At 38.5% G+C, this 12662-nt stretch overlaps 1 protein-coding gene across 1 annotated transcript; it reads right to left on the reverse strand.

Moving 5' to 3' along the window:
• Positions 1 to 4610: 4610 nt before the first annotated feature.
• On the reverse strand, positions 4611 to 10435 carry LOC108667023 (sphingomyelin phosphodiesterase). Its single transcript, XM_018154005.2, has 14 exons — positions 10364 to 10435; positions 10114 to 10230; positions 9702 to 9937; positions 9157 to 9321; positions 8701 to 8815; positions 8322 to 8434; positions 8030 to 8202; positions 7651 to 7783; positions 7453 to 7511; positions 6745 to 6912; positions 6392 to 6584; positions 6133 to 6233; positions 5785 to 5871; positions 4611 to 4767 (listed from the first exon to the last, which is right to left on the reverse strand). The coding sequence occupies exons 1-14, from the start codon at positions 10410 to 10412 to the stop codon at positions 4641 to 4643; spliced, it is 1836 nt and encodes a 611-aa protein (XP_018009494.1). The 5' UTR covers positions 10413 to 10435; the 3' UTR covers positions 4611 to 4640.
• Between the last annotated feature and the right edge of the window lie 2227 nt (positions 10436 to 12662).

The raw sequence follows: 12662 nt of genomic DNA on the forward strand, positions 1-12662 counted from the left end.
TCAAGTCCAAGTAGCTGATTGCAACTATGTTCATGTCGAAATAGTTTTGCTGAAGAGAGATTTGAGCATACAGTTTACCGCCGAATTTCAGAAGTCGGGATATTTTAAACCACATCTAACGAAACTTGATAATTTTAGTAATCTCTCCTTTCCGCATAAGAAATAATTCGAATAAAATGAACTTAGCACGTTTCTTAAATATAACCAGATTTTAACATTGCGGTGGACATTTTTTCCCGAATTTCAGAAACACTACATTTGCTTGATATTCAAGAATTGTATCACATGCAAATTTCATTACAGAATTTTCAATAATATTCAAATTCATATGAGTCATAAACTATTTTTAGCGCATTTTCTCATATATGAAAAAATGCACTATTGTGCTCGCCATGTCTGTCTGTCCGCCCGTGACTTCACGTTTTCGTCGACGAGAAAATGCGCTCTCTGTCACTCACTGCAGTGAGTACTGAGTTATATTTTTTTATTATAGAAGAATTCGAATGCATGTGGAGTGAGAACAAGGAAAGTCGAATCTAAATGCATAACGTGTGTATAAATCGCTGGGCATCAACCCCCAGGTTGCGAGAGCCGCACCTGGGCATAACATTGCACTAGGGTATATGATAAGGCACGTCTTGCAATTAATTATCAACGAAAGAAATAATTTACGAGTTTAATAACAATTTTACCTCATATTCTTTATCCCACCTTCGGCCAGTTTTATGCAGAATTTATTAATACCAATTTTGAATTAAAGTATAAATTATAGCTTATCCTAAAAGAACATAGTATTCATACCTCCAATAAAACGAATAAATTTATTTTTCACAAAAATCTTCGCAAATTTATCCTAGGAACGTGTTGATTTTTCAACAATTGGAATAGAAATTTCTTCGTATCTGAGTTGAGACGTGAACCACTAGGGTGCCACGCCTGATCAATTCATAATTTTTGGTGCAATTTGATGTAGAAGTGAGAGTGTCTGAGACGGAAGCTACACGTCGATAGTTTCTGTTCAAAAGCGTGATTGATTTGTACGTTTCCATGTGATACGACATACTAAAATATAAATAAATATAAGAGGAAAATTAAATAAATAAGCAACCTTTGAAACTGACAATATATACATCATATTTCAGAGTGTGATATTTATATACATAGCATGAGTTGGACGTTCCTTCGTAACTTTTGCGGCGAGTGAGATGTTATATTATTATTCCATTAGAATCATCAGCTAATATGTACTGACACTGAAAATATGTGGAAAATCTCGAGGTACAATACAAGTGTAAAAAATATTTTGATAAGTGTTTTGATCATAATGAACTGAGACGTTGAGAACTGTTAGCAAAACTGTCAAATTCCGTACCTTTTTTCTTAACTTAGCTACGCCAAATTTCATCTATTTTATTCGTATATTATTTCATTATTGTGGTGTTATTATTATATAAGTGTTCGATCCACTCATTTTCTGTAATCAATTCGTAAGAACGAATAAATCTCCTGTAATTTTTCAGTTATATCTAGCTATGTAGACGAAGAGAGTACTTTCAAAAGTTTGTCGAATCGTTAAAAAAATTAACATTATGAATTTATTTTCAAACTGGGACCGAAATATTAAATTGGACCGTTGGCCAGTCGCTATTTTCCAAGTCTAATTTCTCTTTCATCGCTGTCAAGTGAACAACAGTTTGGAGTGAGCTTATATAAGATTTCAGATAATGTACTTCTATATATTGGTATCCCTGTATATTTCCTATTTTCGATATTGTTTTATTGCGTTCATTCAATATCATTCAATACGTGCATCTGGCTCAGGTGTTGGGAGATGGTATCATTCTTTAGTAAAAAAAAAGCACTGAAAAAACATTGAGCCTTCTCTTGAACTCCTGATCTACAATATTTATTCAGCCCTGAATTAAGCAGAACCCTCATCATTAACCTCTTCAAAGAATTTCCATGTCTCTTCAGTTCTCTTCATAAATTAAGAGGGATAAATAAAAAAATATAACTCAGTACTCACTGCAGTGAGTGACAGAGAGCGCATTTCTCGTCGACGAAAACTTGAGGTCACGGACAGACAGACAGACAGACAGACGGACATGGCGAGCACAATAGTGCATTTTTCCATAAATGAGAAAATGCGCTAAAAATTACTTTGCATCATTGTCACTCTATAAAAAAATATAACTCAGTACTCACTGCAGTGAGTAACAGACAGCGCATTTTCTCGTCGACGAAAACGTGAAGTCACAGACAGACGGACGGTCAGACAGACGGACATGACGAGCACAATAGGTAATTTTTTCAATAAATGAGAAAATGCGCCAAAAATGAAGTAAACTGCAGTTGAAAAATAAGAAAACTGAGTTGCATTTCATATTTGATCGCAGAAATAAATATGAAAAATTAAACGCCTCGTTGGTGACTGCTGCGAGCCTCTTATGCGCAGAACCTTATCTCAAAACTTTATTGCTGCCTTGAAGTTTATTCTGGGACGTAAGTCATGTTCAATATATTGACGTAAGTCATGTTCAATATATTCAGATGAGGCATGTGTTAGGAGAAAACGCAGCTGATAAGGCTATTCTACGATAACGCGCAGTCGGAGTTCGTTATGAGGCACTATTTAGCTAGGGCACGCTGGGGCACAACTTTAGATGCCTGCCTATTATTTCAAAAAATATTCCGATAAGTGTTTCGACCATAATGAGCAGTGGAATGAACTAATAGGCAGGGTGGCCCAGTGGTTAAAGTTCACAGTACCAAGATTGGAACAGAGAGGCGCGGGTTCGATCCCAGCTCTGTGCGCCAGTTTCTGGTCAGAATCGGCAAGGAGGCCGGGCGGTTAAGCAAAGCAAAATTTGAAGCAGTGAGTTGCGAGTTCGAGCCCGCAACAAGCTGTGGATGTTCTGCGAAGTTAAGAATCGATTATTATTATTATTATTATTATTATTATTTTTAGTATTATTATTATTATTATTATTATTATTATTATTATTATTATTATTATGCCGGCCCTCCTGCCAGCTTCATCAAGAAGCACCAGCGATAGCAAACTAAACAATTTTTTTACCACGATTTAGTAGGTACTTTTAGAACAATGAGGAAAATAATATTGTTTATTTCACAATATATATTTGCTACATCTGGAACCATAAAACAATGAAGTAAAAATACAAAACAATAATAGTAATAACAATCGTAGTATATAATTCTATATGAAGTACATTATTCTCCGGTTAAAATTGGGAAATTATTGCATTGAAAAACACTCTGCCACACTGTTAGAAAAATTCCCGTTAACGGTATTACCGGCGTTTCAGTGGCCGGTCGGCACTTGAAAAGAAACACCGTGTCACCGTTTTTATTCTAATTTAACACTAGAAATCCGTAAAACATCTGATAAAAACGGCGAAACAGTTTATTTTCACGGAGCGACCGGCCACTAGAACGCCGGCGGGACCGTTTTTTCAACGTTTTTTCTAACAGTGCACCTGAAAGGAGTAAATGTGCTCAGAAAAAGAGAGCACATTTCCTAATTACTTTCGTACTTCCATTCCCCATGTAAAAATAGCTACGCGATTCAACTCAAAATACTGAACATTAATTGACACAGATTATTATATATTTTGACATTCTGATTAATCACTACGGTAGATTTAAGTTTTAATTTTATATTCAGCCCTGAATAGCTACAGGTTAGGCAGGCCAGCGTTTTGCTTGAACAACTCATACAGAACCGAAAGTCACACGTTTAATAAATCCTGTCCTGTTATTATATACCATACGGTGAATTATCAGTGCAAAGACTACTGCTACTCAATGTTTGTGCTGAAGAATGAATCCTGTTCCTAAATTTTAGTATGGCAAATACTTGTAGTTTAGTAAGTGTAAAATGCTATTCATTAAGAATATGTAGCAGCTTGAATTTATCAAAGTTAAATTACGTTTAAAGTTGCAAATGTTAGTATATGTAAAATTTATTCATGGAACAAAAATGTGTTGCACAAAGGAATACAATTTAGAAAATGAGTAGAGCGATCCACTTTCAATATTGAATCTAATTATATCCTGCATTAATTCAATATCTAGGCAGTATGTTCGCATCGGCTGTCAAAGTCACTCATTGTTTGAAGTTTCACCTTATTAATTATAAGAAATCAGTGTCGGTGTGGGATATGGAAATCTCAAGCATGAGAGAACACTAATTTTTGTGAAAGAATTGACGACTTGCGGCAAAAATTGTGACTAGGCCAAATAAGCAGTAAAAATACACGGTTCCTTTGCTGCAGAAGTGACTGCGAGATTTTTGGTAAATTACTGAACATATTGAAATTATTTCATGTCTAATGCATTAAATTAAACCATGAAATAATCTCGGTCAAATTAAAAACCATTACAATCGACGAAGCCAGTTTTTCAAGAAAAAGTGTTCTCGAATTCGTGTTTGACCGAGCGCAGTCTTTCGTATAATCCCAACACTAATATTCTGAAGCTAATCGTCAGCTTATTTAGAGCAAACTGTTGTAATAATAAATAATCAAAATAAGCATGATCATAAGCCGCAAATAATTATAAAATGGGAAATTTAAATAATTTTCTCAGTTAAATTACAAATAGCAACAAAATGCAAGTTACAGAACTTGCTTACAGATGGAGCGGTCTGACGTGTCGGCCACCAGCAGCCTACACAGCAGGTCGCTCTTGCAGTCCTCGTCACAGCCTTCTTCCATCCTCGGTCTGCCGGCCTTCACGTAGTTCCTGAGGGAGGATAACGATTTTTAGCGCAATTTCTCATTTATGATGAAAAAATGCACTATTGTGCTCGCCATGTCCGTCTGTCTGTCCGTCCGTGACTTCACGTTTTCATCGACGAGAAAATGCGCTCTCTGTCACTCACTGCAGTGAGTACTGAGTTATGTTTTTTATTTTCTTTGTGGGACAACGTATTATGTTATCACACGTGTTATCAAATAATTGTGTGTGTCTGATTTTCCGATATCATTTTGTTCGATGTGGGACAAGGTAATGTGTTCTCGATACCAAATATATATGTGCGCCAGATGTCCGATAACGATTTACTATCTAATATTGTTGAACAAACAATTTTTTTTCCACATGTGTTACCTGTTTTTTTTTTATTTCATTTGTGAAGTACAAGTACATTGTGAATAATTTTAATGGCTCATCACTCGTTGATTTGAGATTTTATTGCTTTATAATGGCTTAAAATACGTGCGATTGATCAAATAAATATTCAAAAAATATAACTCAGTACTCACTGCAGTGAGTGACAGAGAGCGCATTTTCTCGTCGACGAAAACTTGAGGTCACGGACAGACGGACGGACAGACGGACATGGCGAGCACAATAGTGCATTTTTTCCATAAATGAGAAAATGCGCTAAAAAGGGTGAAAATTTGTCATGTTTGTACTGAAATCAAATATTCAAAAAAATATTATGGTTGTCGCAGGCGTCAATATTTTGTTATGGGAATTCGCCTCTAATTTCACACAAAGTTAGGCAATAAAGTTGAACGTATGACGAAAAATAATTCAGTGAAGCTGATTGTAGTTTATGCTGAATTTTTCTTCACTAAAATGTAAGATTTTATTTAATTGTAACCTGTTCATCATTAGCGAAGATGGGCTTTTCCTTGACAATAAATGGCTTCATTACTCACCAACATCATAAAAGTTTCACTAACTTTAAAGGTACTAGACAATAAATATCACAACTTCATCAGTATCTACCGACCACTTCAGATCGAAGCTCACCTGTAGAAAAGGTCGAATGTAGCGCTGTTGTTCTGCGCCATCTCGTAGATAAGATCAAGGTGCGACTGCGGGCTCAAGTCTGGCATGCTGACCACGAATAAGTGCTTAAGGAGTTAATCATTTCGATGTCGAAAAGAATTAGGTGGCAATGATCACAATTTTTGTCTCACAATAGTATACCAAAAACAAAGATTAGGCTAATCACATAGTTATTTTTAAAAGTTGGCTTGTGGAAACGTTTTTACTATTCATTTATTAATTTTGATTCGAATTTACAGAAAATTATTTGAACGTGGTCACATGCACACACACACTTCCGTTCACCCTTTGGTGAAGAATTGCACTCACCCATAAGCATCCTTGGCAGAGTACAGAATTTCAAAGGTTGGTACCATCTCAAAGTTTGCCCTATCCAAGTCGAAGTACCAGTTCTCGTGGTCCAAGACGGTCTGGAACACAATAATATATATGTGAAACAGGGTTTGATGTCGTGCTGAAACTGTCTACCTCGGTTTCCTCTTGTGTGGCCAATCAAGATTTCAACTCCTAGCTTCCGATTAATGTGCGTTTGAAGAGTTTTTGCTCGTTTGCTTCAAAATGTCCTTACGTAGGTTGAGTTTTCGTGGCCGCCATCGATGGTGTATATCTTGTATCCAGAATTCAGGTCCGAGTAAGTTGTCTGGCTTTGAGCCACAAAGCCAACTTCGATCGGCCGTGATGGATTGTCATAGTCAAAGAACATTTGGAATTGGTCGTTGTGAGTGTGGCCGTAGAAGATGCCAGCGATAACTCCTTCATATCTGCGCAATCATGTAAAATATAAACGGATGTCATACGAATCGTTCAATTGAAGATATTCAAGTTTGGACCATGCATGATGTGACTATACATTGCCAAAGCAGAAAACTACAGTGAAAATATAATTTAAGTATAGGAGTATATTGCCATTTCCAGTTTCACCTAGAAACGATCTTCGAGTATTCCCTGCTCCAAGTGTAGTGGCAGTCATTCCCTGAGGGGATGTGGCTGATGAGGTACACGTACACCCCATCATCCTCAGCCCTCTGCAACTCCCCAGCCATCCACTTAAGCACCTCCCCAGGGTCCACTGAGTCGTACAGCAGCCACCTGCGGACAATGTGAAGCTACAGTTACTGACCACCACAGCTCCCGCGCATAATGTTGCAAATTTTATTAATCGCGACTGTCACGTTTGAAAAGAAAAATGTTATATTACCATCACATATTATTCATCTTCATCATCTCCTTCCATTTTCGCGCTGGTCAAGCGACCATATAAATTAAATGTAAAAGTACAATTAAAAAAAAATATATAAGAATAAAAATATAACAATAAAAAATCACCAAAAGATACATAATGATAAAAAAGGAATAAAAATTAGTATGACGTGTATAAATAATTTACTAAAAAAAGTAATGTACTAAAAAGCAAGCCTCACGTACCTAATACTCTACAGAGCCCTGATGGGTTTTCTATTCCACTGAACCAGTAAAAAAACTCATGTCAAACCGAATTATGCTCCAAGCGACTTTTCGCTTTCTACCATCGTTTCCGTTCCCCCTTCTTCTTTCTAGTCACCCAGAGCCACGTCCTGATCTTTTCCCATATTTCCTAGTGGCACCACCATCACCACCTCTACATCTTACCAGTTATAGTTGTAGCAATAGTTCGTGTTCACGGAGATCAATCGTAGATCAGGAAAAACCTGGAACAAAATTAAGGAATAACTGTATAGTGTTTGCTTTATACTGTGTTTTACGAAGCATATTGCAGGTTAGCATAAAATTGAAGACTGAAGACATCAGTGATCGATTGCAAACGAAAAATTTGTGTAAGCTACTCACGTCAACAATGTAGTAACCGGAGTAAGCAATTGTTGTTGCAACGTCTTCCGGGAGCCACGTCTGCCAGAGGCTTGCCACCTCGCCGTACAGCCAGTCCATGCTGAACTCGTTGTCGATGTATGGTTGAGAGAATCTGTTTTAAAGTAAATTTCTTCCCATCAATTCGCATACAAGTTCTTTTTAAATCAAAATAGGTAAATACTAATGAATCAATTATAACAAAATTACTTTGTCAGCAGCGAAGTTCTTTTGCAGTAAACTATCGTTTTATAACGAGTGGACAAATTTTTCAGAAACCTTGGAATAGTTTCCGTTCAATAGTCGTGTTTGAACAAGTCCCATATCATAATAACTGCAAAGTCCATTGCTGCCGACTGACGCGTTCACTGGATCGGATTCGTGATTCCCCAGAGCAGGGAAGACGGGGATGGATGGGAAGTACTGTGCCACCGTAGCCACGGACTCGCGGATGATGTTCAGGTTGCCCTCTCGGGACGTGTTCCAGACGTCGTGCGGCACCAGGTCACCCGTCCAAATGATGAACGAAATGTCCTGGAGCAGAACGCGAGAGTTTGAAACACTATTCAATTATAAGTTAAATATTTTATGTTATTGACTGGAGTTATTTGAAAGATGCATGTACAAAATGGAAGTTTTAATAAACTACAAACCGGGTGCTCGGCGAGAATGTGCTCGTAGATGGCCTCAATGGTCCATTTGGGTAAGTCACAAGCTCGGTAGTCGCCCCAGAAGCCAGCCGCGTCCTCGGGTGCTTTTACGGGCCCTGATAATAATAATAAGACTTTATACAAAAATCCGATAAAATTTCTTATGTCTTGAATACCATACTATGAATGACAGATGAATCAACACCAGGTCATTAGCTACGAGTACATTGTAAGAATCACGGTCCGTACGACACTTTTTACAATATTGCTTCGTCTAACGTGATTGATAATATCCTTTGAACTCATCTAATGATTTTCCTCAACTATTTGTAAACATTTTCACTATACAACGTAATTTAGATGCTTTATAAAATCTACTCACCACTCTCTTCACGGCAACAAAAGAAGATTTCGTCACACACCGCGTTGGAGCCTGGCTTGTAGTAAGGGTCGAAGTGGGTGTCTGCCAGGTGCAGTACTTTCAATGTCGGAGATCCCTGGTGGAATAATAGTTTCTCGTAAATGCTAATGAGTGTGAAAATTATTACCTGAGAATGTTGAAAGCATGAAACGAACACGAACAAAAATATCTATTCAACATTTGAGTGGAAGTAGGCTATGACATTAGTTCGAGCGCTCAAAGGCTCATGTGCTGCCATTAATGTTATACAACCTTTAGTATGAAGAAGCACGGGTTCACAAGAAGCACTGGATTAAAATGCTGTGTGAATTATTGTCAATTGAAGGAAGTGTGCTGGAATTGCGACCGATTTTTCTTTGACCGCGGTAATTTGGAGTTCTAGCGTTACTCGAGTTAAGACTCCTTGCTCGCTCTCACCGGGGCAATGGTTATGTTTTTGAGCGGTGGTTTTTCGTTTGACGGCAGGTCGATTTGCCATTCCCGTTCAGGGTTGTCGGACTTACAGTCCTGCCCCACAAACAAGACCCCACACACGTCTTTGGCCGTCAGGTTCGAGTGTGTGATGATCCAACTGACTTGAGGCTGCACGCAAAATATGACAAGTACAGGTTAAGACGCCTCAATTTAGAATCAGAGAATGTATGTATCATAAACGTTTTGTTACTCGCACAATTATTTATCAGTACCTGGCTCATGGTATTTAACTTAAAAAAATGCTGCGCCGATTTTTTAAATACAACTATTTTTCAGGTATTTAGACACAATAAACTCACTCACTCATTGTAGCACTGATTTGGTCACTCCGCTATGAATGCAACTGTTGCTTTTATGGACGTGTTTAAATTTGAATGAGCGCATTTCTCGTGACATTGCCTGCATGAACTTATCTTTCGTGATAGTCTGGATATTACTAAAGCCCGGATATTGATCTATCCCAAACTGTTGATATCACTGCTGCTCACCTTGGATGTTTCGATCATCTGTTCACAAAACATAGGACTTGAGATGTTGAGATTAATGCACAAATCAACCGTGCGGTTGAAGAGGACGTCCAAAGACGTGCCATTGACGTAGGCGCCGATCAAGCGCCCCACGGCCAAGTGACACGCCTCGCAGAATACCTTGGAGCGCTCGTCGTTTGCCTCCAGCAGCGGAGGGTTCAGGTCACGTGGAGTTAGCGAGTCAAGCGATGATAACTCTGCAATGTCTTATTTTTAAAGCATTTCACATGATATTACAAAAAGTCCACCAACAAAAACGCTTCAGGAGAGAATGGTGTGAAAACTGTGATGGAACGAAATTTTATAGCAAGTTACTAGATAATCTATTGAAACAGATATTTTTCAAGTTTAGATAGCAATATAATAGAATCACCTTCTATAAATTGGCTGACAATTGAAACCACATCCTCAGTCTCCAGCGAGTCCCAGACGTCGTCAGGGAAGCCATCGAAGAACTGCTGCGTCCCCAGGTCTTCAGAGCTCGTCACTCCTGCGGAGGAAGCACGGACTAAGGTGAATGAGTCCGTCTTTCTGTTCACATTTATTAAAAAATTTTCATATTTATCAAGAATGACAATGACCTAAATCTAAAAAATATTTGGTCGCGAGAAAGTTTCCCTTGCCTGTTATAACGAAAAAAACGAGCAAGCATCGCCACACAACCACGTCCATGTCAGCTGTCACAGTAGCACCACAGGCATATATGACAATCCACTACGTTTTGTGAAGAGTAAAGGAACTTATGCTATCTGCTGGGGAATTTGAAAATCCATATCAGTCATTTTTATCATAATCAACAGGCTGTTATTAGTGTTCGTAAAAGACCTTCAAGCTGCACGCGAGAATTGTCACATGGCAAGCGAGCCGTCCGATTGGAAGCGGTCGATAAAAGCTATAATATATTCAGTAGCTGAGATGTTAAAACGATGATGAAAGATGGTAAATCTAATAAAAAAGTACAATAGCTTTTCGGTTATGAACAGTGCTTCATAAGGAGCACACAATGTCACTATCAGTCTTTATTATGTATATCGGATTTTTTTATTATTTTAGAGAAGTGAGAGCACGACAAATTATTGTTAAATTTCTAAAATTTGGATCTGCATGCAAATAGTCTGCAAGTGAGTCTAAGCTTTCCAAATATTAAATATGGGTGGTAATTACATGATATTTCGTAAGTGAGAGCATCTAACTACGAACGATGGGAATCACTATATAATAATAATAATAATAATAGCGGCTTAAGCGTTTAGTAGGCTGTAGGCCTGTCCCCAATTCTTAACATCGCAGAACAGTTACAGCATTTTCCGGTCTCGAACGCGCAACTCACTGCTACAATTCTGCTTTCCTTAACCGCCCGGTCTCCTCGCCGATTCTGACCAGAAACTGACGCACAGAGCTGGGGTCGAACCCGCGCCTCTCTGCGCCAATCTTGGTACTCTGAACTTTAACCACTGGGCCACCCTGCCCAGCGGTTAATCAAGTTTCATCAATATATAATCAATACAATATAATAAAGTTACATCAGGAGCTTCAAACGCCGATACGTTGGAATGCAAATTATTTACGCAAGAGTATTAATCTAGAATTGGCCAAGCAAATTTGTATGATTGAGCATTAAAGATAAAAAATAAGTTACATATGAGTGGCTCATTACCCCATAACATAACATAACATAGTGATGTCGGCGCTGAGGAGTAGGCCTGATGTGGACTGTCGCCGAATCTTGAACTTTTTGTGACTTGTTCATTGAAGATCTAAAATCGTGTCATTTGACCGGATCTTTTCATGACTGACGATAGTTTGAAATAGCTACTAGACTTCCACCGGGTTCGATATGGTGTTAGGCATTTTAAATCTTTACATATATTTTCCATAGTTTTATCTAGTCTGTTCTTGAACGCGTTCAAACTAGAAGCGTCAACGATGACATCAGGGAGGCTGTTCCACATGTCGGTGACTCGAAGCGAGAAGAAATGTAGTCGCATGCATGTGCTACAACGTAGTTTTTTTAGTTTATAGCAGTGGCCCTAGGTGTTGTTCTTGTTTCAAATTCTAGGACTCCTTCTGGGATCTTGGATAAACTGTGAGTATACTTGTATACTTTGATGAGGTCACCGCGCAAACGTCGAAAACAGAGGCTTGGAAGCTTAATAATTTTTAATCTTTCTTCATTGTCGACTTAAGCTTCTAAATCTTTTTCCATTGTCGACTTCGACATCATCACTCTCTCGTTGCAACAATGTCTTCTCATACTGTAATCTTGCTCTTTATTGTTCATGCCAAGGTGGATTACTTTACACTTGTCAGCATTAAAACGCAGCTGTCACGTTTCAGCCCACTCAACTAACCTGTCAAAATCACCTTGCAACTGTACTTTTTGCGACGTATTCTTCCCTGAATTGCAAATTTTTGTGTCGTCAGCATACATCGAGCACACGCTAGGCACAGCTTCTTGCAGATCGTTTATAAACACAGCGAAAAAAAGGCCCGAGAACGCTTCCTTGGCGCACGCCGCTGCGCACAGAAGCCCAGCCTGATACGGTCCTAATAATACTGACACCTAGTCGCCTCCCGACTAGAAAATCTCTGATTCGTTTGAGTACATTACTCAAAATTCCCTGAGATTTCATTTTACGCAACAACCGCTTGTGTGGGACTTTGTTAAATGCCTTGGCAAAATCGAGGTACACTGCATCTACTGGCGTCCTCTCGTTCAGCAGACAGGTCCATTGTCTCAAAGTAAACAAGAGGTTAGTGGTGCAGGATCTACCGGCAATAAAGCCATGTTGACAGTCTGCTGGGAAGCCTAGGAGATTATTAACAGTCAAATGATCGATCAATCGATTCGACGATTCCTCACAAAAGATTCCCTTACCTTGTAAACGACACTTGTCAAACTGACAGGGCGATAGTTGCCCG

The sequence above is a fragment of the Hyalella azteca genome, unplaced genomic scaffold (assembly GCF_000764305.2).
Source record: "Hyalella azteca isolate HAZT.00-mixed unplaced genomic scaffold, Hazt_2.0.2 contig7095, whole genome shotgun sequence".
Classification (NCBI taxonomy): Eukaryota; Metazoa; Arthropoda; class Malacostraca; order Amphipoda; family Hyalellidae; genus Hyalella; species Hyalella azteca.

What these genes read in the sequence shown, in the direction of transcription:
- LOC108667023 (XM_018154005.2), bottom strand. Translation starts at nt 10,412, where the DNA reads ATGGACGTGGTTGTGTGGCGATGCTTGCTCGTTTTTTTCGTTATAACA. An exon ending in TGTCAGCCAATTTATAGAAG is followed by an intron (nt 9,938 to 10,113) that starts GTGATTCTATTA and finishes AAGACATTGCAG; the next exon opens with AGTTATCATCGCTTGACTCG. An exon ending in ACATTCGACCTTTTCTACAG is followed by an intron (nt 4,768 to 5,784) that starts GTGAGCTTCGAT and finishes ATCCTCCCTCAG; the next exon opens with GAACTACGTGAAGGCCGGCA.